General features: G+C 47.4%; 3 protein-coding genes across 6 annotated transcripts in view; 2 read left to right on the top strand and 1 right to left on the bottom strand.

Moving 5' to 3' along the window:
• Positions 1-14,419, top strand: part of LOC120901033 (triple functional domain protein) — a 68,656-nt gene extending 54,237 nt beyond the window's left edge. For all 3 annotated transcript variants that reach the window (XM_040308741.1, XM_040308746.1, XM_040308751.1), the window contains exons 9-15: positions 8,050-8,161; positions 8,237-8,850; positions 8,926-9,042; positions 9,145-9,334; positions 9,403-9,597; positions 9,913-10,122; positions 10,218-14,419. In XM_040308741.1, coding sequence (XP_040164675.1) covers positions 8,050-8,161; positions 8,237-8,850; positions 8,926-9,042; positions 9,145-9,334; positions 9,403-9,597; positions 9,913-10,122; positions 10,218-10,451 — 1,672 coding nt within the window. In that variant the 3' untranslated portion in view covers positions 10,452-14,419. The remainder of the gene's footprint in view (positions 1-8,049; positions 8,162-8,236; positions 8,851-8,925; positions 9,043-9,144; positions 9,335-9,402; positions 9,598-9,912; positions 10,123-10,217) is intronic.
• A 764-nt stretch (positions 14,420-15,183) lies between these two features.
• On the top strand, positions 15,184-22,671 carry LOC120901050 (Y-box-binding protein 1). The gene is made up of 2 exons (XM_040308757.1): positions 15,184-17,187; positions 17,297-22,671. The coding sequence occupies exon 1, from the start codon at positions 15,698-15,700 to the stop codon at positions 16,904-16,906; it is 1,209 nt and encodes a 402-aa protein (XP_040164691.1). The 5' UTR covers positions 15,184-15,697; the 3' UTR covers positions 16,907-17,187; positions 17,297-22,671.
• LOC120901057 (TM2 domain-containing protein almondex) lies at positions 22,646-23,884 on the bottom strand. Of its 2 annotated transcripts, none has more exons than XM_040308765.1 (4): positions 23,679-23,884; positions 23,563-23,594; positions 23,437-23,499; positions 22,646-23,339 (listed from the first exon to the last, which is right to left on the bottom strand). In XM_040308765.1, the coding sequence occupies exons 1-4, from the start codon at positions 23,782-23,784 to the stop codon at positions 22,773-22,775; spliced, it is 768 nt and encodes a 255-aa protein (XP_040164699.1). In that variant the 5' UTR covers positions 23,785-23,884; the 3' UTR covers positions 22,646-22,772. The 2 variants fall into 2 exon arrangements, with proteins under 2 accessions (XP_040164699.1, XP_040164706.1); XM_040308772.1 differs by having other exon boundaries at positions 22,773-23,339; positions 23,563-23,591; positions 23,679-23,882.
• Positions 23,885-24,019: the final 135 nt, after the last annotated feature.

Below are 24,019 nucleotides of genomic sequence, written 5' to 3'. Positions count from 1 at the left end.
GATCCTTGGGCTGGGCGCCTCCATTTGTCAAAACCACCTTGAAGAAGGGACGAAACCACCACCAAGCCAGCAACGGCGTCACCGACTTGTGGGTAATTACCCGATCCCAGCAGTGTGATTTGTGCCCGCCCGGCCAATGTTTCCGATCGACCCCCGGGTACCGAACCAGATAAGGAAATGCTAATCGAACAACAAGAGGTAGTAAAAAAACACCTACAAGTGACAAGGGTTCCGTTGGCAGAGCGGGAAAGAGAAAGGTGTACGGTGTGAAAAATCGCACATTAATTTTCCTCTCATTTTACTTTGCTCGGAGGTGATATTTCTATAAAAAGGCAGAGAGGAGGAGAGACGGAGATAGAGAAGGCTCTTTCCTCTTCGGCTCTTTGGCGCTAGCGATATTTACCGAGCAGCGCGCTGCTCTAATTTGCATTGTAAATGTACCGTGCAAACAGTGCGGGGTGTGACACACTGAGATTAACTGCGCTCGATGATGATGGTAATGACGCCAGATGAGAGAAGGAGGAGGATGTTATTAGAAGTTAATATTCAATGTTTTTATTTTGGGCGTTTTTTTCTGTTTTCCTTTTCACACCAGAGACTAATTGATCGTATCAAGAGCTGAATAATAAGGGCCAGCTTTGGTTTGCAATGCATAGCAAATTATTATAAAGACAGTTTTGCCAGCTCCCCTCCCCCCCCCCCCCCCCACTTTATCACCTTGTGTCTCGGCCCAATGACGCACACCAGTGCGAGTGCACCAGAACAAACAGGATCTGTAGTAGGATTGCTTATTTCTGTAGCGAATATTCAGCGGCAACAACGAAGAGAGAGAACGTTTTTCCCTCTTCCCACCGTCTGCTGGCATTCAGATTCATGTTCAAGGAAGCACTCTGCCCCCTCGCTGTGACTATTTATTTTTGTTGTTGTTGCGCGCTGTTAATGCGATCTCGCCGCACACACGATCACCCACACGGCGCTTCGGCTCTCTCCGTTGTTGCACTTAGGAAACAAGACACCGAGCGGGAATGAGTGTGGATGTTCTACACCAGTCCTCCGCCGCCGTATGTTAGAGTGGCGATCGTGTGAACCGATCGTGTTTGAAGATTGTCTCGGGGGGCGTTAGACTGTCTCTGGACTGGCCGGCTGCTGGCTGGCACAGTCACGGTTTGGCAATGGATGCGAACAGATGCACGGGTTGTTGTGTGCGGTAGTCTCTAGAGGCAGTTAGAACAAGCGAGTAATCGAGTGGAAGTGGATTTAGAGAGGGTTTTCAGTGAGTCTCAATGTGTCCTCAAAGTTCTTCAGGAATTTCGATAGAGTTTTTAAAAGGATCTTTTAAAGCCTGCGAATGTCCTATAGTTGCCATTGTGTGCACAACTAATTAGTATTGGCCAAGTGTGTGTTTTCACCGGTAAATAAACTAAAACCCTTCTCGGCAAAGTGCACAAAGCGAGCGATAACGAGGTGAGGGTTATCATCACCATCACACACGGCAACAGAGATTTGTGATTGTGTCTGCCTCGAAGGGCGAGCAAAGAAGCATCTTCTTTCCACCTTTCTCGATCGTCACTAGCAGCGCCAAAAAAGGTGACACACACGCAGTGAATGTTTACTTGTTTACTTTTTGTGATGATGTCCTTGGAAAAACTACGCCGAATATTGTGAAATCTGGAGCTGGGGGAGTTGTCCGTCGTATATACCCTACCGAACAGACGACAGAGCGTCGCAACACATTCTTGTCCAGTGACCACCAGAGACCAACAAGAAATAAACCAACTCGGTGATTGCGTTTTCTAACCGGAATTATTGTGTCTAACCGGAATTGCGTTGTGGTTAGAGTGTATCTAGTTGATTCGTTTTTGCTTGTTTGTGGCTGCTGCTGCTGCTGCTGCTGCCGGTGACGTAGTGATATCGATACACAAAACGACGGCCCCTCTCCCTCATCATGTGGGGTGGTGCAGCAGTGAAAATGACGCTGCTTTATCAGTACAAAGATAAAATATGTGCCGGTGGAGGGAACGTGTGCTTCAGGTAAGCGGCCAGGAGGCCAGCGTTGCATTTTCAGTTTTGCAGTTTTGTGACGGTGGTTTTTTGCCTTCCGAAGATACGATACATTGGCATGAACACGTTGGTGGCACATTATCGTGCGGTGGGAATAAAAGGGGTTCTCGATGCAGGAGAGTTACTGCCGCTGCTTGGTAGTGTGGGTACTTCCCATCGGCGGGAGAGTATATAAAACAGGTTAAATGATTCTCTGCCGTGTGATAATTGAAATTCCCCCTAGTTTCGCTAGATTATAGCCCTCGGGACGGCACTACAGCAGCCCCCAGTGATCGGGGAAAACACACAGACTAAACCAATTGAGTTGATTTGAATTTGGAAGCTGTTTAGTGAGTTCTGGGTAGTACTGTTCAAGATAAACAAGTTCGTTATGCACATGCAGCATCATCCTCGCACTGGTAGCTCGGTGTATAAATAATTGACAATGTAGTGTGATTTTTGCACTGCCCACGGCAGCACACAACAACACCATCACAGAGGGCGTCACACTTATGTAACGAAAAGTACCGGCTGGTACTAATTATTCGGAGCAGAGATATCTATTTAGCGGTCACGGGGGTGTTCTGGCATCTTGCCGCTGTGTACTTCAAGTACAGAATATAGATGGGAATTTGTAGAATTAGAATGTACCGAATGGTAACTACAGCTACTTTTCTATGAACAACCAATGACCAGTAACGGGAATGCATTTGGATTAAGATGGAATGGTGAAAAGTTGAAGGCATGGAGTCTCGGGCAAACTACTTCTCTCCACGAGTCAAATGCTGTGTAGAGTGAACAGAAATACGTTCTGGGTATTTTGAACTAGTATTTTTACTATATCCAGACGAAACTTATTGCGCCAATAGAAGCAAACTGAAGTGAGTCTTACGCTTGATTTCGCTTGTTTTTAGATCTCTGGCTTACATTTGTTATTACTAAGTAACTAGATTCAGGCAACTAGTTTCAGAGTCAGAGAAAGACAGTAGTACCAATCTAGGCTTGAACCCATGACGGGCTAGTTATTGAGTCGTTCGAGTTGACGACCGAACCACGGGGCCGCTCCGTGGTAAGAGATGATTATTGGAAATAATAAGTTGCTAGTCACAAACTGCTACAAGTAACTGGTATACACATTTGAGTTAAATAAAAGGGTGATTGTAACAAGAATACGAGTAACTAACTAAGGAATAGTAACTAGTAACTAGTGAATATAACGTGTAACAGGTTAAAAGTCAGCTGATAGTAACTGGGAAGCATTTGCTAAAGAGTAAAAAGGCAAAAGTAAATGCCAAAATAAGTGGCAACTTACTGATTGCTGGTTAGTGATTTATATGAAAGTTTTTAAGTTTATTTTCCTCCAATTACTGTAAAATGATTTCTAGTACACCTTTTCACCAACATCCTTAACAACGTTCGAATCGGTTGTCCGACAATCGACAGCCTTGTTGTGTTGCGGCGCGTTGTGAGTTAATTAAGAGATGGATGTCTCTGGCTTTGGCGAGAGGAAAATGGTCGACTGATCGTGCCAATGGCCATCAGCTCTTTTTTTTTACACCGCTCCAAGTCGTGGAAGTTGCTTTTTCCATTTTTAACGACTTTTCTGGCCCCTTTCCAAACGTGTTTCAGTTAATGGCCACTTCCTTCCAAAGAGGGTGTTTGTGGGCGCGGGGCAAGAAGCACGTGTGTGGCTTTCCGGGTTTTGGAGCCAAATTTGGGGGCGACATAATTGAACATATTTGCTCCCCCCCAGACGAGCATTTTGGAATGCCGACCCAATTAGAAACTAATGCCGGTGTCGAGTTGATTACACTTGTTGAGTGATTTTTCATGCAAAAGAGCGCTGAAATGCCAATCTTTGTCTTGACAGCTCGCCTGCCATCGGTGGGGTGTTGAGAGAAGAAGACCAGAAGATCTCACCCAGTATGGGGTTGGAAGGCCAAACAAATGGGAACGGTTGAGGAGGTGGGTGTCTGTACAGTTGCAATCGACCGTGTTGGGTGTTTGGTTGAAAAATGTCATCGCAATATTGGCTCCCAACCACCCCCCCCCCCCTCCTAAAAAAACCATTTAACATAGGTGGGGGTTGACTCCCCAGGGGTGATTTGGGTGGTGAGTGGAGCAAAATATATCATAATTTAGAAATAGTTTCCAAGCATGACCGTCAGCAAAAGACGCTGATCTCTCTCTCTCCCGTCGGAGGTGATCCTTGGCCTCGATATCTGGGTAGACGATGGCGTATTATGTAGTAAGCAGAAACAGAGAGAGAGAGAGGGAGAGAGAGAGCCCAGACGTTCGCATATTGCACAACCAGCAGCAAGCAGGAACGCAACACGGTTTTAGAATATTAATTTTCTTTACAGCGCGTTTATAAGTGAGTTTTCCCTCCGCGCGTGTGTGTGAGATTAATGAATTGCCGTTTTAAACCGAGCGTTGATCCCGGTTGCTATAGCACCACCGTTGGGTCGTGTTTAGTATTGGGGGAAAACCGCGCGGTTCATTCATATGCACTCTTCCCTCTCCCTTCAATTGGCGTAGGGGACGGGTTACGCTTCTTAATTGGCGTGCGGGAAAGCGTTTAGTGCTCAACCCTTGTGGGGCGAGGGTTGGAGATTGAAATGATTCAAGCATGGAGGGGTTTGCTTAACCCCTTTTGGGTTCATTTTCCTCTTTGCACGAGATTTATTGCACTACTTGCACATGTAAGTGGCGAAGTATTTTTGACAGCTAATAAAGCCATCACTTAAAATTGACAGCGCGATTGTATACACATTCGCACGCTCTCTCTCTCTCTTTGTATTTCTCCAAACACGTGCAAAGAAGTCGCTTGATTGCTGCACTTCCTGGACCGCGAAAAAGTGGCTTCAACCTCCCTGCAAGGCGGCAATAAATTGAACTTTCAATTGCTTAAGCAAACACATACGCAGCACACTGGCGAAGAAAATCAACAAACGTGTGTGCGAAGGAAGGGGTCACTCTTATCGTGGAGACATCTCCCCGGCGCTTGTTCTTTCAGCTGCACTACTCGCGTGTGTGTGTGATTAAGGGGGGTGGTAGAAGGTAGAATCCCCATTTCGAAAGGAAAGTACCGCCAAAGAGGATGCGAAGCGCGCGCACGCTGCTCCATCGAAACCCGCCAGACAGACGAGAAGTTAGACGTACACAGACACCGACACACACACACACATGTCAACACTTTATGATAAAGTGCCTTGTTGTAAACACAGAACCACCTACCACGGTCCCCATCGGCGCCGGAACCGATAAAGTGTTGTGTACCGGTTTGAAGCGAGAGCGCGCGCACCCGCGTCAACATCAAATCGAAATCAAACCCGACGCGATCCGACATTGCCCTACGGCAAACCACCGGCCAACCACGGTTGCACTCCCAAGTGCGCGTGTGTGTGTGTGTGTGTGTGTGTGTGTGTGTGTGTGTGTGTGTGTGTGTGTGTGTTTGTGCGTTGGCCAGGGCTCTCTTGCATAAAAGTGGCGGGCGGTCGGCCGGCCTTTGCGGTTCAGCACACTCTGGCTCTGGTTGCTTGGCACTTGGAAGGATGTACTCTATGGTCATGGTGGAGCAATAGGAGGAAGAGGAGCGTACCGTGTGCGTGCGTGTGTGTGGTAAATATTTTGATTTTGTAAATATTTACACAACTCCCCGTACCCATGGGGCCAGGGGAAAGGCGGAAGGACAGAGCAACGTTCAAAACGGGGTGTGGGAAAAGAACATTTGAACACAGTTCGTGTAAGACACTGAAGGAGCGGGAAGTGTGCAAATAGGTGTGAAGAGTTTTTGGTCTAGCGCGCGCACACACACACACACACACGCCCGGGTTAAACATTGGCCAAATCAATGAAGCCTCTCGGCGTGTGTTTCATGTGTCCACAGAGAGAGACAGAGGGCAGGTGACAAAGAGAGATGGTCCTTGATGGCAAACGGCTTGATTCCATTCGGCAAACTGTAAGGCAAAGTCCTTCCCCAAACTCTGCCCTCCAAAAAATGGCACAACTGGGGCACTGAAACGGGTTCGCGCGGAAACACGCCAAAAACGCGACACATTTGTCGTGACACACACACACACACACACATAGAGACACCCTGTGGGGTGTGCGGGTGACAGGTGTGTGACGAATCGTGCAACAGATAAAGCACCGGCAGGAACTGGGTTGGGCGCGGTGTAGCCTACGACGACCATATAGGGAAAGAGGGGGGTGGGGAATGCTTACTGATAACATCCCCTTGGCCTCTTCAGCAACACTAGCCCTGTCTGCGTGTGTGTGTGTGTTCCGGTGTGCTGAGGTCTGAAGGGGGTGGTTATGTATTTTACCCCTTTTTTGCCCCATTGTCCCATTTGTTTCGTGGTCGCGCCACCCCACTTTGGGCGTGTGTGTTTGTGTGTTAGGGAGAGAGAGAGCGTGTGTTAGAAGCCTAACACACCACACTATCGATGACTGCTTCCCGCTGGTTGAACGGGGAAAAGAGAGACGGCCTGCCCTAGAGGGGTTAAGCCGGCAATGATGGCGATGATGGATGGATGGAACGTGCACACACACTGCCAACTGCCTCCTAGCTCTATGTAGAGATCTCGGTTCGTTTTTTTTATCAGTCTGGTGTGAATCGGTGACAGTTTGGTGGGTTTTTTGTTGTTGTTCTATTTTGTTGTTGTTATATGCTACCTCCCAGTAATTAAAGCTCCTTCCCCGAAGGTGGACGAATGCGCGCGCGAGACGGTGCGACATTTAAAAAAAAAGAAAATAGAAGAAACCGCACGTTGGGGGCCACTTTTTTTTGGGGGTGCGATTGGAAGGTTCCCGATCTGTGTGTGGAGTGGTGTGTGTGATGTGGTGGTGACCTTTGAATGAGTAATCAGGGATTAATCCAGCCCGCAAAGAGCCCAAGAGCCGAACGCGCGAAGATCGAGTTTGGGTGGCTGGGGAGGGTTTATATCTTCCAACCAGCGCCGCCCCTCCACCCTGTCGCGTGCCATGTCGTGTGCACTGTGCTTGCAAAATTGGTTCCAGCTTGCGTGCTGCCAGCAGCCCGATTGCTGTACGCCTGATAGCTCCGGTGGCGGTCAGTGGCGACGGCAACAGCACCACCAGGCCACTACTGGGTACGATGGTGCAAACGAGGAAGATCGGTACCAGGAGAACGAGAATGGTGCGCTGGTGCTACATCCACCGTCGACGGGGATGACCAGGTACAAAAGGAATGGCGGAGAAGAAGGAGGTGCAGTGTGACGGTGTGTGTTTGTTTGATTTGGCCGAAAAAAAAAATCCCGCATTTTTTCATTCACAAGCGTCCGCTTCTAAGGGCGTTTATTTTTTGGAGAAAGAGCCGATGCGTTTAAAGTAAATAAAGTCTGTTCGGCGAGGTGTGTTTCTAGTGATACTCTATACCCCTCTATTCCCCTTCAGTGCTACCGTGTGTATCAGTGCACACGACGGATAAACCCTGCCCTGATAAGCGATTGCAAACGGGTTCTGCAACATATATTCGTTAAACGGTCTCGATAAGGTCTCTTTTTTGGTCAAATCTTGACCGGAACCAATAGCAATCCCCAGTATAAGGTAACCCTCCAAGGTGAACGGTGTGGTTTAGGGGGTCGAGTTCCGAGCCATTTTCGATGGGCAGAAACAAAAAGAAACGCTCGACGGTACAGCAGCAGCAGCAACACCAGCTCGGCAGTGGCACTGTATCGCGCCGCAGCTCGTCGTTTCTCAGCTGGACAACGCTGCACAGTCTCTTGATCAGGTTGATATTGTGGAGAGGAGGAGGGGGGAGGGGAGGGAATAAGGCAAACAAAATACGCTCTCGATACTTAAATGTTATCATCGCCCCTTCGACTGAGGGGACTGTGTTGTTATCATTGCTGCAAATAACCGATCCGCTATTGTAAATTGGATGAAACGTTGTGAAACTTGCTTCGATGACTCTCAAACGGTCGGGGTGACGCATCGAATTGATAGTGATTGTTTGTTTGTTTTTTTTCTTTAACATATTTCCAGGAAAAAATGGCTCCCGACACAGTTCCGGAAGCTGTCGCACGGCAAATCGGATAAGCTACCACCGGTGGAGAAGACGCTCATCAGCAAGAAGGGCTCCGATAAGAAGGTTAAGGTAAGTTTATTCGAGTTTCAACTCGCCCAAAGAAGCATCTTCTCTAATAAACTCTTTTCCCTCCACTCCTTGCAGCCCAACCAGCAGGAAAAACCGCCGGAAGAGCAGGAATCGTCGGCGGCCGCCTCCGCCGCCCAGCTAGAGCCGGAGGATGAGGAAGCGACAGCGATCGAGCTGCCGCCGCCGATGAAACCGATACAGGACACGGCATCCGCCCTGAGCGGCGCCTCCGTGGTGCCGTCCTCCGCCGAGGATGCTGCCGCCGGCTCGGCGAACAAAATCACCAAGGCCATGTCGCTGAAGTCGCTGGAAGAGCCGGTCGGTGCGCAGCCGCCCGCCGATCTGGCCGAGATCGAGCAGTTCGTGAAGGCGAAGGTGGAAAGCTTAAAGTATCTCGACAATGACGGTGGCGTTGGCAGCAGCAGCAGCAGCAGTGCCGCGGCCGCGCTCGCGATGGGACTGATGGTCGGTGACGGGAGCGGTAGCTCTGGCACGATCGCACTGAACGGTGGGCACACGATCGCCAAACCGGCCATCTCGCCCCAGTTCTCGGAGAACGAGGCGGCCGACGATACGCTGACCGAGGAGCAGTGCATCGAGGACATACTGCGGAAGCGAAACTATGCGCTGCGCGAGCTGCTCACCACCGAGGAAGCGTACGTGAATGATCTGTCGCAGATCGTGAATGGGTAAGTGGGTGGGTGGGTGTGTGTGGTGAGGTGTGGTTTTGGGGTTTTGTAATTCCATTTGCTTCTCTTACACAGATACATAGCGGAGATACGTAACCCGGCCAGCACGGTACTGATCCCGGACGATCTGAAGGGTGGCAAGGAGCGGATGGTATTTGGCAACATTGAAGCAATATACGAGTGGCACAGAGAGTAAGTTGGCAAGGGCGGAATTTTAGCGGTCAGCAAACACACACACACACACACACACCGGTTGCTCACGCTCCATTTCCCGTTTGTCCCACCTTTTTGCAGTCATTTTCTCAAAGCGTTGCAAAAGTGTCTACAGAACCCGTACGAGCTTGGGCCGCTGATCAAGCGGAGCGAACGGAAGCTGCACATGTACGTCGTCTACTGTCAGAACAAACCGGTCTCGGAGCACATCGTGCAGGAGCATATGAGTTACTTCGATGAATTACGCTTAAAATTAAAGTATAAACTATGTGTAAGTATATGGCTTATGCGATATGGTGCTTCAAGATGCCTGACCGTGACCTTTGCCTGCTTTTTCAGTTAGGAGATATGCTCATCAAACCAGTCCAAAGAATAATGAAGTACGAGTTACTGTTGAAAGATATCCTGAAGCATACTCTGCGGGCCGGTCTCACCGAGGAAGTACCAGGATTGAAGGAAGCGATGCATATAATGCAAGTAGTTCCTAAGGCTGCCAACGATATGATGGACGTTGGTCGGTTACAAAAGTTTGAGGTATGTATTCAATACACTCTTTCTCTATTTTTATATAAACGGTTTGCCAGGAGTTCTTATTAGCTGTGGGACACTTTATTGACTCTTTCCGACATGAAATTAACTTAATGTAATGGGAATTGGATCCTTATTGGACAAATCCAATAGGAATTTCCAACGAGCCTGTCTAAAAGGCCATAGAGTCTAATTAACATTATATGAAGTTCATTTGCCATTAGAAAGAGTAAAGGAAGTGTCCCATAACCCTATAAGAACCTCTGGAAAACCCTGCAAGCAACCGAATTGTACCATTTTCTTTCCGCTTTCTTTTTGCAGGGTAAAATAACGACACAGGGCAAACTGCTGCTGCACGGCCCGCTGTACTGTGTCGAGGGTGCCTCGAGTAGTGATAAGAATTCGTACAACTCCCAGAAACCGAAGGAGCTGCACGTGTTTCTGTTCGAGCAGAACATCATCTTTGCCGAGATCGTCGGAAAGAAAACGCAGTTCACCAGTCCAAACTACATCTACAAGGCGCATATTCAGGTAAGGCTATATGGGGGTTTAAAACCCTGCGCCTTTTCCTTTACGCAACTCATTAACCTGCGTCTCTTCCTGTGCGCCTTCCCGCCTCTCCACAGGTGAACAAAATGACGCTACAGGATCTTTCCGACCAGACGAATGGCAATCGGTTCTCGCTTTGCTCAATCGACCCGCAACGTTCCAGTCTTAGCTATATCTGCACGGCACCGACACCGGAGCTGCACAGCGAGTGGCTCAACACGATACACGAGATACTGAAAACGCAGAACGATTTCCTCAAAGCGCTCGTCAGCCCGATCGCTTACCAAAAGGAGCTGACGAAGGATTCCTAAGCGGCCGGGATGGCCGCTCTTCCGCTTCCAAATTCCATCTACTGCCGGTGTGACCGGTGGGTGTGTTATTACAGGCCTATTATTTTGCTCGCATGACATTCGATCGAGATTCCGTCGGAAGCACTCGAGCGGGAGAAAATTTGGTATCGTTTTCGCCATTCGAGTCGATTTTTCGTCGGCGTTCGAGGTTTCGTCGGCATTTTTGTTTGTTGCACCTGTGTGTTTGACAGTTGGCAATATAAAAGGCCTGTTAGCGTTGGTTCTGCGAATTTCCCCCAATTTCTGGTACGGTACGGTACGCGTTGTACCAGGTACAACGGTTTTCTGTTTTATTCAGCCACGAACAAGCAAGTAGTGAGCACCCGAAAAGCCCCCATTTGGGATCATTACGAGTATTATTTATTTTATACGAGATTTTTTGTAGTGTGGTCCGTCTATTTTCCCCCCGAACAAGAAAGCTTTCAATTCATTTATTTATATAGACAAAGTCAAGCATCATACAGACACATACGCCGGGCGCCGTACGGCAACGGTAGCAGCTAATTGCATGCAGCAAATTGAATTTGCCTAAAAATGAGGAAAATGTGCAACATCACACAAGTTAAGATATATACAATAAGCAGAAAAGGAAACCCATCAGAACTATTACGGTTAATAGCATTCTAAAGCAGCTACGGAACTATGGCAGAACAAAGTATCAAGAAGTGAACAAAGAGTGTGCGAAGGCAGCAAATAAAAAAAACATTAAAGCAAATTACTCTGTAAAACCACGTGTGGACGTTCATCTTTCGCGCTTGCCACCATCCGCCGAAACACATCCACACACATCCACTCAATAAGCCTGAAAGCTTATACACGAACAAAACTGGAACAAAGGAAGAACGGTAACAAAAGGGCGCGCTACATCCGTTTTAAAAATACAAAAGCAGATAAAATAATACAATACCAAACTTTACTCGCTAAAATCAGTAAATGATGCGATTAATGATAGAAATTCGCACTGGGGCGATAACCGCAAAACCAATGGCTTAATATATCTTAGTCGCAAAGTGGTTACACAATGGGAAATGCTCCAAGCGAGAGAGAGAGAGAGAGAGCATCGAAGCGATAAAGGAAAATAGAGGGAAAAGAACTCGCAAAAGCAAATCGACACGAGAGCAATTGCAACAGCAGCAGTATAAAGGAAGAAGAAAAATAAGTAACAACAGTAATATTAGAATAGAAGAATATCGATTACATACACACAAACACAAGAAAAGATACAAAAACAAACAAAGCAAACAAAGCAAAGTATATATTTTATGAATATGATTATTAAAGGAATATCCTACATTAGGGATAGGCAGCAAGCAATGTACACACAAGGTTGCAAATCCAGACGCAAACAGACTCTGGGAAACATATGAATAGAAATTCCCCCGAGCAGACAGAAGTGGGAGGGGTGGGAAAGCAATTGAACATCACCGAAAAAGACGGCGAAGAAAAACAAAGGAGAAGGAAAAACATAGATAAAAAGAATGAAAACAAATGAAAGAGAGGGAAGAATCCAGAAGAATGAGGAGAAGAAAAAAACAAAACCAGATTTTGCAGCACAGCAAAACATATTTTTGATATTTTGTCGTTTTTTGTGCTCCCTTTTAGTAATTTGACGAAGATAACAAAAGGTCACCCCCACATCACAAGGTAGTGTTGGTAGAAAGAAATATCTAAGAAGAAGAGATTGTGTAAGGGCAAATGGAAAAGAAAAAACAATCGATACTGGTACACGTTTGCCATTACAGCCCAAGAAAGGCAAAAAAAGGGTTTCGCAGGTTTCGCAAGGCGATTTTTTGATGCGCACATTGTAGAGATGGCTAAAAAAAGGAGGGTGGCTGTTCACACGTGTCACGTTTCCCCACGCATGGAAAACCGGCAAGAAAGTAGAGGGAAACAAAGTTGGATTTTGATATTATCCTTCGGCCCATTGGCCAATGGGGAGGGGCCATTGTTTCTCTGGCATGGTGAATAAGTAACTCTGTACGATTTCCATTTTCCCCCCTCTTTGTGCGTTTCTTGATTGGAGATTTTCTTACACACAGGGGGGAGGGCAGCCCCATGCGCTCGTCGAACAAAACTGATCGAGTTGCGAGGCGAAACAGACTGAGAATAATGCTGCAAAAAAGGGGTAGCTAATTGCACCACTATTCGATTCGATTTGTGTTACTATTAACATGTTTCCTTGTTTTGTTTCAACAGGCAGGAGAGGAAAGAATGGAAAAAACGCCTGCTTTCCCTTTAGGGGTGTTAATGTATAATTTATGTAAAAAAAAAAAAACGAAAACATCCTACAAGTGTACTACAAGCTTTATTACTTCAAATGCTTTTATCAATATGTAATAGTTTTAGACGCGTCTCAGTAGAGAGGTGTATACTTTATTTAAGCTTTCAGTTTTTGCGTCTTCTTTTAAACGAGCTGTTGTTTTTATTTGTATTAAAACATGAACAGGTATCAGAAAAAGGGTCTATTTTTAGGTACTAAAACGTTATAACGTACTATTATTCTTTTCCCCCTAAATTGTTTTGCCTAGCATTTGTACTGCTTCGTGTTCAGTTGTACATTTGGAGAAAACAGAAACGAACAAAAAAAACGAGCCATTTCAAAATTTTATTGCATTATGGTATTTAGTTGGATGAGAGACCCCTGTGATGAAGAAAATTAACAACATGGAAACTGTTATTCATTTCGGTTAGTTTTACATACTTTGGCAAGCAAAGCGAGACGGAAGGGAGCAATATAGCTTTTCTATCTTTTCATGATTTGGCTTTCATGTACGAAACGGCTTTTTGTGTATGTTTCATGCGTGAAATTTGCTTTCTTCAGTACCACCACCACCCACCCGCAACGAAATGAGAAAAAGTGTCTAATGTGTGAGCGTTTCCCACAAACAATTGCAGCTAAAGTGCAGCTCTAATACACATAAACACACACAGCACTCTGATTGAAAGTGCTCGCAGAAGTGTGCAAAAGATTAAAATAAGTAAAGTAATCGAAACAGCAGGCAGCCGCCGCCCGGGGGCAAAAGCAGAGAGAAGCGAGCGTGTGCCGCACAAAACAAAACATATTAGCGGCGAGATCAGAGCAAATCGGAGTTACTGGACAAAAGGAGAAGGAAGAAGAAGAAAAAAACATTTGTGTGATAATATATAATAGTAATATGTTGTAATGTTTAATTTATAACAATAATCCCTCTATCCCCTTTAGTGGCGACAACAAATTGCGGGCGCCCGCGTGAGGTCGAGAAAGCCTCCTACCTACCTACCTAAACCTACCTAGCATGTACTCTCTATCTCTCTCTCTCTACCTACTTTCCCTGGGTTCTCTGTTGACTACTAATCAAAGTATGCAACGCCCCGGTATCGAACCGTGTGCGCGGTGTTGCGTATGGTAGGAAAAGCGCAAGCGAGTTGCGCGAACAAAACGGATCTATGTAAAATAGTACAGAAAAAAGTGTGAGAACATAATAAAAACGTGCGAACCCCCTTAAGAAGGATGAAATGCAAGAAAGAAAGAGAGAGAGAGAGAGTAATAAAAATAAAAAGAAAAATATACACAAAATCAAGCAGCAGTAACTGGAAGCATAAAGCTGATCAAAAGTGAGAGAAGAAGCATTACTGTACATGTAAGGTGTGTTGTACATTGCGTTGAAATCAAAAGAGAAAAGTGTAGTACCACCCTCCTCACCCGGTGTCACGAGCGAACGAGTACGAGTACGAGGCGGAAGTGCGAAAACTCTTCACCGTTCGCCGGAATTAGAGTAAACATTGGGATAGCTTAATTCAATCCGCGAGCAATGCAGAGATAAGGGATATACAGAACGGTGGAGAAAAGGGAAAGGCAAATGAATAAGAAACATGCGCTAATACTACACGCAACCGATCAGATCAGAGAGATAAATAAAATCATACAAAAACTGATTCCAGAAATGAAAGGAACTGCCGAGCGGAAAGTGGATTTAATGCATCCGAAAAAATGGTTGAATTTCGTCGTTGTGTCGTTGTTACGGGGCTAGAATTCGGGGCTAGGATAAACTGATTCTGTTTAAAATTGGGCTCTCACGACCGGATGTGGGTCGACTTCTATCTGGATCATGACTGCATCTACTCCATGTCAATATGCTACCGTTGTAGATAGCTCTGACCGACTAAAAAGGGATAAAGCAAAAGCCGATGAAGGAGATTAAACGGAAACCGGGACTTTTGAAAGCCGACTTCACAGAATTGTGATATCTTTTCCTACGAAACTTCAAGATGTATAGATACCAAGTTGACAGGAGTGCAGAGGTGATGGTCTCGTTAAGAATTCCGGCATAATATCATGACCATGTATTGAATTCTTCTGAACTTTTATTCTCAAACTGCAGATTAGCTTTCGAATACCATGACCAAAACGTGGTGTTTGTAATTTTTGTGAATTTATTTCGATGCTTGTAGAAACAATCGAGTTCCTGACTCAGCCAGATCATTCGTGAAGAATTCCTTCATTTTGGTAATTCCTCATGCAGTTAACATCTCTTCTGATTTAACAGAATATCTATTATTTGCGTCTAATTAGATATTTTTACAAAAAATGCTCGAAACAGAATGGCGGTCGCAAAAGAAACGCAATTGGAATGTTTTTCCAAGCAAATAAAAACACGTGGTTGCCGGTTGCGGCACCGTCCCACTGTCCAGCTGTCAGATGCGCCGCACTGACGTTTGGCTGCATTTTCCCCCGACGGCCGGGCGCATCCCGTGATCTAGCAACCTTGTTTCAGCCGAAAAAAGAAATGTGATGTGCTTCTCTTCTTGATGGCGAACTGAAAAACGTTGGAATTTTCACCATCCAAAAAAAACGCTCGCTCCCACGTAGTATGACTACCGCGTTCAACTCTACATCGTAGCAGCAGCAGCAGGTTAAAATCACAGGCCCAGTGGAATCACGCTCATAAGATCCGAGCATTACCGTGTCTCCAGCGAAAATTCTTCCCCGAGCAGCGGTGTGCGTGCAGGTTATAGAACATCACCACCACCACCACCACCATCGCCACCTCCATCTCCGCCATCGTCGCGTGTAACACCCTTGCGGCAGCTCGCAGGAAAAGTTTCGGTTCTCAGTTTCCGCGTGGCCATCTTTCCACCCGATCCGTCGCCCTCGTGTCGATTGTCGCGCCGCCATTAACGCAGCAGTGCAGCAAAGGGGGTAAGCTCTAGAACGTTTCCTTCGCAACATGGCTGACCAGCAGCAGCAGACCAGCGTTGAGCAGCCGCAGCAGCAGCAGCAGCAGCAGCAAGCGCCAGCACCTCAGCAGCAACCGGCCGCACAGCAGCAACAGCCGCAACAAACGGTTGCCGGTGACCAGCCGGCACAGTCACAGCCCGCCTCCCCGCCGGAACAGGATGCCGGCCAGAAGCCGGGCGCCGCTGCCGGCTCCCCTACCGCTGCCGCCGCCGCCGCACCCGCCCAGCCGCAGAAGGAGGTGATTGCGACGAAGGTGACCGGCGTGGTGAAATGGTTCAACGTGAAGAGCGGTTACGGTTTCATCAACCGGGGCGACACGCAGGAGGACGTGTTCGTGCACCAGTCGGCGATCGCGCGCAACAACCCAAAGAAGGCGGTCCGGTCGGTCGGCGATGGCGAGCAGGTCGAGTTCGACGTGGTGATCGGCGAGAAGGGCAACGAGGCGGCCAACGTGACCGGGCCGCAGGGCGAGCCAGTGAAGGGCAGTCAGTACGCGGCGGAGAAGCGGCGCGGCTTCCGCCACTGGTGGCAGAAGCGGGGCCAGCGCCGGCCGGGCCAAACCCGCAGCAAGGACGGCCAGCTCGAGGGCGGTCAGGGCGACGGGCAGCAGCAGAACGGTGACGGCCAGATGCAGCAGCAGCCGCAGCAGCAACACCAGCAGCAACAGCAGCAGCAGCATCAGCCCCAGCAGCAGCAGCAGTCCGTGAAGCAGCAGCAACAGCAGCAGCAGCAACCGCGCCGCTACCGTCCCCGTGGACGTGGCGGATACGCCCAGTCGTACTATTCGCGCCCGGCACCGCGCGGTCCCCGCCGCGACATGGTGATGGGCGACAACGGCCAGATGGACCAGAACATGATGGACGACAACGGGGGCATGCGCGGTCAGGGTGGTCGCGGCGGTGGCGGCCCGCGTCGCTTCTTCCGCCGCAACTATCGCAGCGGTGGACGCGGCGGCGGCATGGGCGGACCGCCCGGACCGCGCCGTGGTGGCTACCGACCGGACTACCAGGCCGACTACCAGCAGAACGGCGGCGGCCAGGAGCAGATGGCACCGCGCCGGGGCGGTGGCATGCAGGGCCGCGGCTCCGGTGGACGCGGGCGGTTCCCGCGCCGTGGCCGCAACCCGCAGCGCCCGCGCAACGATGCCGGTGGCAACAACAGTGCCGTGCAGAACACGACCACCGAGAGCTCGGCGTAAGGTGGCGGCCATCTTACCTCCCCCACCTCCCCCCCCCCCCCATCACTTAATCATCACCAAGACCTGCGCGCATCCTGTATGCGTAGAGCCGCTCTCGAGCGGAGGCGCGCCGCGCACACCGCGTACACCATTCCGGCGCAAACATCGTGCGGGCGGCCCAACCAACATGCACCGAGGAACATCTATCTCTCTCCGTCTCCGTGAATCATCCCCCGTCAACGGGAAGGATTTTTGGGTGTTGAAGGAAACAGCACCGACACCCCAGCATGGAAAAGAATTGCGTAAGTACACCACCCCCTCCAGTATAAGAACCAACAAACCCGTGCGTTCCAACTAAGAACTTGTTCCACTACCGCGCGTATTGTTTTGTGTGTTTGTGTGTGTTAGTAGGCATATGAAGAAGAAGCATACTAGCGAACGTCGTTAGAGCAAAGCGAGCATAAATACGTTAAGCAAAGAAGCAAGCAGAACAGAAGCAGGCGGTCTCGAAGATACGACCGGCCGCCGCACAATCGCCGCCTCCTCCGATTCGATCATCGCGCAAGCTAGCTAAGACATTGCGTGCGTGTGCGCGAGCGACCATCACTATCTAATCGCGCGCCCACTCCCTTCGGCGGTCCCTCGGCTCTCTCGGTGCATGATGAATAATAGAATGTTCGATAGGACTAAATGGTAGGACACAGTAGAAGCAGAAGCAGAAGCAGAAGAGTAAGGAAGCAAAAGACGCGGAGAAATGGATAAAAACCAGACGAAAGGAGATATAAAATAATAAAAAAGAAGAAGATTTAATAATTTTAACCATACAAACACACCCCATACACACACCATTGCACATAATCGTTTGAAAACAACCAAACGTAAACAGGCTAAACTATGGGAAGGGGGCTTTCACACCCGCCGGGGGAGCCCTTGACCCTAAATTGGAAGTACGGAACACTTATGAGTAATAAATAGAGTTTAATTGGTTTAAAAACATGGCACGGAGGTACAGAGTTAGGAGCAAGGATAGTAAGATTTAACTAAAAATGTCCCTGTGCATCTATTTCTCGGGATCCAGAGTCTATCTTCGCTATTCCTTTGTACAACAGCGTAACAATTACCCTTTCGTAAGATCCCTGGGATGAAATTACCATCATCATCAGCTGCCTGCTTAAAAACCTATAAGAATATCGCAGATATCGAGTGGCTGCTGCTGTCGCCACGGGTTTTTTTTTCGGGGGGTCCACACACGTGCGTCGTCTCCTTCCATAGCGAAAGATCCTTGCTAGAAGGGGGACGATCGGTACATCCCTTTGCGCGCGTGTGTGTTTTTAGGTGTTTGGCTGATGGCGGAACACACTGCCTGTCAGCAAACAGCATCTCCCTTCCCCAGCAAAGCAAAAAGTGGTAGCGCACAGGTGTGAGGTACCGATGGAGCATAAAAAACATTCGCCCTGTGTACGAAGATATCAAACCATCCGATCAAGTCAGCGGCTTCGTACGAGGAATGATCGATCGATGATATGCGGCATATTAAAAGAAGATTAAAATAAAGGCATAAGAGTAGTGCCGGGTTAAAAATGGCAGAGTTAGGGTTAGAAGCAGCGCAAAACCAGTGCAGAAAATGGAACTCGGTTCAGGTGTTGTTGTGATGTGTGACTGTGGAAGGAGAACAATCTTGTGTTGTTAATTCCTTAATATTATAAACACGGCAAATATCTCTTGCATTATGCATTATGCACACATGACAACAGCTTGCTACTGGGAACTGTTTCGATACTAAAAAGAAAACCACACATATAACCATACATAAATCGGTTCAGTTAGTTCAGCCGCTTGAAAATGAGTTTTTAAACAAATTTAGGATTGCTTTTTTAGGGATACAATGTTTTTTAACCCATTTGGAAATACGTTCCTTCCTGGAATTTAAACCGGCCGGTAAAGCAGAAGGCTCTACAATTGCAAAGAGCAGCAAGAAGGGATTGGAAGAACATACATAAAAACGATTTAAGCATGAATTATAATCTAGTAAGCATGGACAGCACCTACCATCACCACGTGTGTTGTGTCCGTGTTGGTTCGCGTCCGTCAAATAATAACGCAAAATCGCAAAAAGAGAGCTATATTAACCAGATGAAAAAAAGATGCGAGTGCGTTTGAGTGTTGCAAATAACAATTGATCCATTTTTATTGTTAGTTGGTTTGGTTTGAAGTTAAAATAACCTAACACCCTCTCTAGTATGTGCAAGGAAAAGTGTTGTGTGCACGTGGAAAAGGTAGAGGAGAGAGCAGCAGTGCCGAGTGGCAACTAGCAGCAACCAACCACCACACACACACACACACACACCCCATCAAGCGTGACGAGGTCGGAATGGAAAATTGCAACTAAAAATGTGCTCGAGAAGGGAACCGAAAACGAACCGCTTGGCGAAGGAAGAAACCCCATTCTAGGTGTACATCCAACCGTCGTTTCAGCCTCGTGCGTGTGGCGTGTGAAGGTTAGGTTAGCAATTATTACACACCACCATTAGCGATGAAGAGAAAACTCTGAAGTTGTGCTGGAAACAATTGCACCACTCACTCGGTTTGAGGCTTTTTGGCTTTGGGTTGTGTAGAAATTGCGTTAGTTGAAGTAAGGAACACAACACAACAGAAGTTATTGGGCTGAGGGGTAGAACGTTACAATCTAGAGAACCTCAGAGATGGCAAAAATCCGCAAATGGACAGGTTAGTAGGCGATGTGGGAGAGTAGCCGGAAGCGCATCGGTGGTGAATGGACAAGAAGGTGATGAAAAAAAGATCCAAGCAAGCGGCGCACACGCGCAGAGGTGCGATCACGTGTTGTGTAGTGGCTGTCGCCATTTTCTCTTCCGGGCCAGTGCGTGATAAGCGCGCCGGGAATTGTTTTCATTGGCGTTTGCGGATTTGCATTTTGTCCATTTTGCCGCTTGTCTTGCCTTCCGCTCAACCCACCACACCCAGTTTGTGCGATGTTTTGATTTTCCTCCCGATTGTGTTGTGACCGGCTTTTTTATCATTTACCCTATGCCTCCATCCCCCCCCCCCCCCCCGCACAAATCCGGGCCCGGCATTGAAACCATTTTTAGATAGCGCTACATCCTTACCTTAAGCTTAAGATCGTACAAAGAAAAAGGTGTTTAATTGGATTCTATTGCTTTTAAAATCAGTTTGTAGTGTTTGTTTGTTTTATTATAATAGCGCACTGCATACACATATAAACACATAGCCCTCTGTATGCTGTCTCACGCGCTGTATCTATCATATTCGAAGGTGTATCGGGAGGAATGATGATGATGATGATGATAGGGCTGCTGCTCCTGCTGTCTCCCGGCTGGTATTGAGACTCTTAATAAACGTGGCTAATCAGGCATTTCTATCCGAAGGAACAGTAGGCGGCGTGAGCATGAGAGCGAGCGCGCGCGCGTTCGTTCGCGGTTCGAAAATAGACAGCCATTGCTCGAACCCCGCAACTTGCGTGTGTGGCCGTGCGTCGTGGAACGGCGAGAGGATATTTTTAGCATTCGATCGGGGTCTTTCGATCGTATCGCGTGTTGTTTGGTGGCGGTACCTGTGTGCGCTCCTGGTTTTGGGGATTTTTGAGCCCCAAACCGAGCCGCAAACCGACCGTCCGGCATACACGTGAGTAGTTCCGTTGGCGCATGGAACAGCAAGTCGAACAGTCGGGGAGCCCTTTCTTCGTTCTCCTCAGGTACACTGGGAACTCAAGCGCGTGAGGCAAATTTTATTAGAAACTAGATAAGGTTTGTGTTTTTCCTGTGTTTTACCATTTCCTCGATTTTGATGAATTATGTGCATGTGTGAAAGTGCAAGACCGAGAAATATGGGCATACATAAGAAATTTAGTAAGAAAAAAACACACAAGTAACAAGGATTGCAAGTTATTCATACAACCAAAATACACATTTATTGTCTGTAAGCGAGCGCTGGTATTAGAGGAAAAGAGGAGTGAAATTGAAAGCAGTGTATAACAACCCTATTAAAAAGAAAAGCCCACTGCTTGAGCTACTGCCACTCTTAGAAAGCAAAAGGAGTGTGAAAAGCCGAAAAAGAAGCGTGTGGTATTATTTGAATTTGAAATAACAGAAAAAAAAACAGTAACACACATTTAAACGATTGCATTACAATAGATTCTCACACAGGCACACAGCGAGCAGCATTCTGTGTGTAGCGTTAAACACAAGACATCGGTTTGCCACTAGAAAGTGTGCGAGTGTGTGTGTGTGTGTGTGCATTTTCCCCCTCTTCTTTATATTAAACTATCGATTTGAAACAGAAATGAAACTAAGAAAAAAGCAACATACAACATACACATATATTTAGTCAACCGATAACAAGAGTTAAACAACATAAGCAAATAAGAAACGAAGCAACACGGAGAGAGAAGACAAGGAAGAGAGGAAAGCAAGAAAATCTGCATACAACAAAATGCAAAACAAAACAACTACTATATTTCAAAAAATAATGAAGAAACAAATAAGAATGCAAAATCCAACAATAAATAAGGAAACCCCAAGCAAACGAAACACACATACATAGAAGAACAATACCTGTACTAGAGGTGTAATAAAAGGAGCGAGTGGAAAAAAGAAGATTTAAGAAAGAAGGAACATGAAACAAGGTAGTAAAGGACAAGGATTGGACTTTAATATGCCAAGCAAAGAAAGTAAGGAAAGGGGCCAGTTTGCCTGTGTGCGACAAGTACCCGCAACAACAAGAAAGATAAGAAGAGAAAGATCTAGTGACGAACAGCTACATTTAATGATAACATGAGAACAGCAAGGTACTATGGAATATTCATAAAAAAAACAGCATGTAAAACATATAAAACAATATGCAATGTAGTATGTTGAACGCGAACTGTAGAAGAACACAGCTAACAAAATCCACCCGGTTGTTGTTTTAGAACGAGACGCGCGCAGGTGGTGGAGTTAAAAAATCGGTATGCAAAGAAACAAATACGAGCGCGCTACCAAATCGATGAAGCAAAACAACAATTACACATACAAGCTATATGGACGCAACGCATCCTCTTAAAAATATGAAATGAAACGCAAGAAGCGCATTATTAATGTTTAAGCAATGAAAACAGTAGTGTGAACGATTGATACAACATAACTCTAAAGAGAGAACAACAGCGACACAACATACCACATATACGGCACGCGGTAGTGGAGGAACACAACCCACGGAGGGACTAAGATTCAGTAGAGAAAGAGAGACAGATTTAACATCAAATGAGACCCCGAAAGCTAGCTAGGAGAGAGAAAGGAACAACAGAAAAAAGAACCCGAGAGGCGATTGTGTTTAAACAACACATCAACATTTTCTTTTGAACGTCATTTAACAACATCTTCTAAAATGCATTAAACATCGCGCAAGATGACGATTACGTTTCATTGGACCAGGTGCGTGCGTGCGGACTCGCGGCCTGGAGCAGACCGTGTGCAACGTGGTGTGTGTGTGCGTACTGGCTGGTGTGTATCCTCTAGTCCCCCCACTGGGAACAACTGGTTTCCTTGGCGGGAAGTGATGCCACCGTGTGTACCACACACACACACACACACACACGCCTCTGTGCGGATTGTTCGAAGCCGTGGCCGCGGCACTCACTCGGTCTGGAACGTGTAAAGCTGCGAAGAAGCGAAGCGAGAGAGAGGGAGCGTGTTTTGGAGCAGAAGACACGGAAACAATGTCGAAACTTGTAAAACCCAGAAAAAATCAATAAAAAAATCGTAAAATTTTAATCCTTCCTTCGCGTGGTTATGTGTTTAATACTAACGCCACTGATATATCACAATTATTGCTTCTACTGGTTGCTTCTGGTGCTGCTGCTACTACTATTCGCTCAGATGTACAGTGAACCATCGGCCGGGCCGAGATAGTGCAGCGAGATGAGCAGCACATCGATCAGCGTCCACACGCCCAACCCGCCGAAGCTGAACAGCTTCCCGATGCCCTCCTGCCAGTGGCCGAGGAAGAACCGGTCCGCCCCGAACCCGCCGATCGTGATGCTCAGGATGAGTGTGGTCGACCACCGGTAGCCCTGCGTCCAGTTGCACGGGATCTTCTTCATGAAGGTGCGATGGCCCATGCACAGCAGCTCCGGGTGCACGGTGCAGTTGGTTTTGTACTGCGAGTCGATCGAGTTGCAGCCACCCTTCTGCTCGCAGCCGTGCTCCCAGCGCTCCGTCTGGTAGCAGTACCGGCACACCATCGTGCGCCTGATCTCGTTCTGGGCCGCCGTCTTCAGCCGGTCCGCGTGACACAGCACGTTCGTTTTCGGCACGCAGGTCACGTTAATCTCCGCCCCGTACACACACTGCGGGTTGTACGTGCACTGCAGGCAGGAGTTGGGCAGATCGGTGCAGAGCGTATCGTTTGGGCAGTGGCTAGTGTCGGAGGATGATTTAGACTGCAAGATGGGGGTGGTTGGAGAAGGTTTAGCGGATGCGTTTGTTGTTGAAAAAGTAACAGAGTAAGTAAGAAGAGATTTTGTTGCATGTACATACACTCGAGTTGATGGTTACAGCCGATCGGTCCGTGTCGGAGCTGATTTTTTCGAGCTTGGTGGGCTAAAAGGGCACAAAGAAGCATTAGTTGGGGGTGTTTAGTTAATAGGAATATTCTATACTTACAGTAACCTCAGGATTGTTGGAATTAACGGCTGCTTCGTGGGGTAAAAGGAAACGAGAAATGAGAACAACAGTTCAGCAGCTGAGCGGCAAATGGTTTACTGGGCAATACTACTCACACGACTGGGTGATGCGAATGTGTGACAGGATTAGCGACATCATTAAAAACACAACCGATTTCCAATTCAAGCGCACACAGCGGCCATACAGCAGGGTGGGAAACATTTTTCCGGACAAGAAATTTATCTGTTTACGTTTTGGGTGCAATTTGCAGCGCGCTGCGAGCTTTCGGGCTTTTCGTTTGACAGCGGGTTTGTTTACTTCGAGTTTGACAGCTGGCTAACGGACAGTGCTGGATGGTTGAATAGGTGCGTAACGGGTGGTACAGCGTAGGTAACGCTACGAAATGCTGCAAGAAGTGTGTGTGTGTGTTTGCAGTGAAATTTGTTAATAAATGGAT

The sequence above is a fragment of the Anopheles arabiensis genome, chromosome 2 (genome assembly GCF_016920715.1).
Source record: "Anopheles arabiensis isolate DONGOLA chromosome 2, AaraD3, whole genome shotgun sequence".
Lineage (NCBI taxonomy): Eukaryota > Metazoa > Arthropoda > Insecta > Diptera > Culicidae > Anopheles > Anopheles arabiensis.
This window is presented reverse-complemented; position numbering and strand designations above follow the sequence as displayed.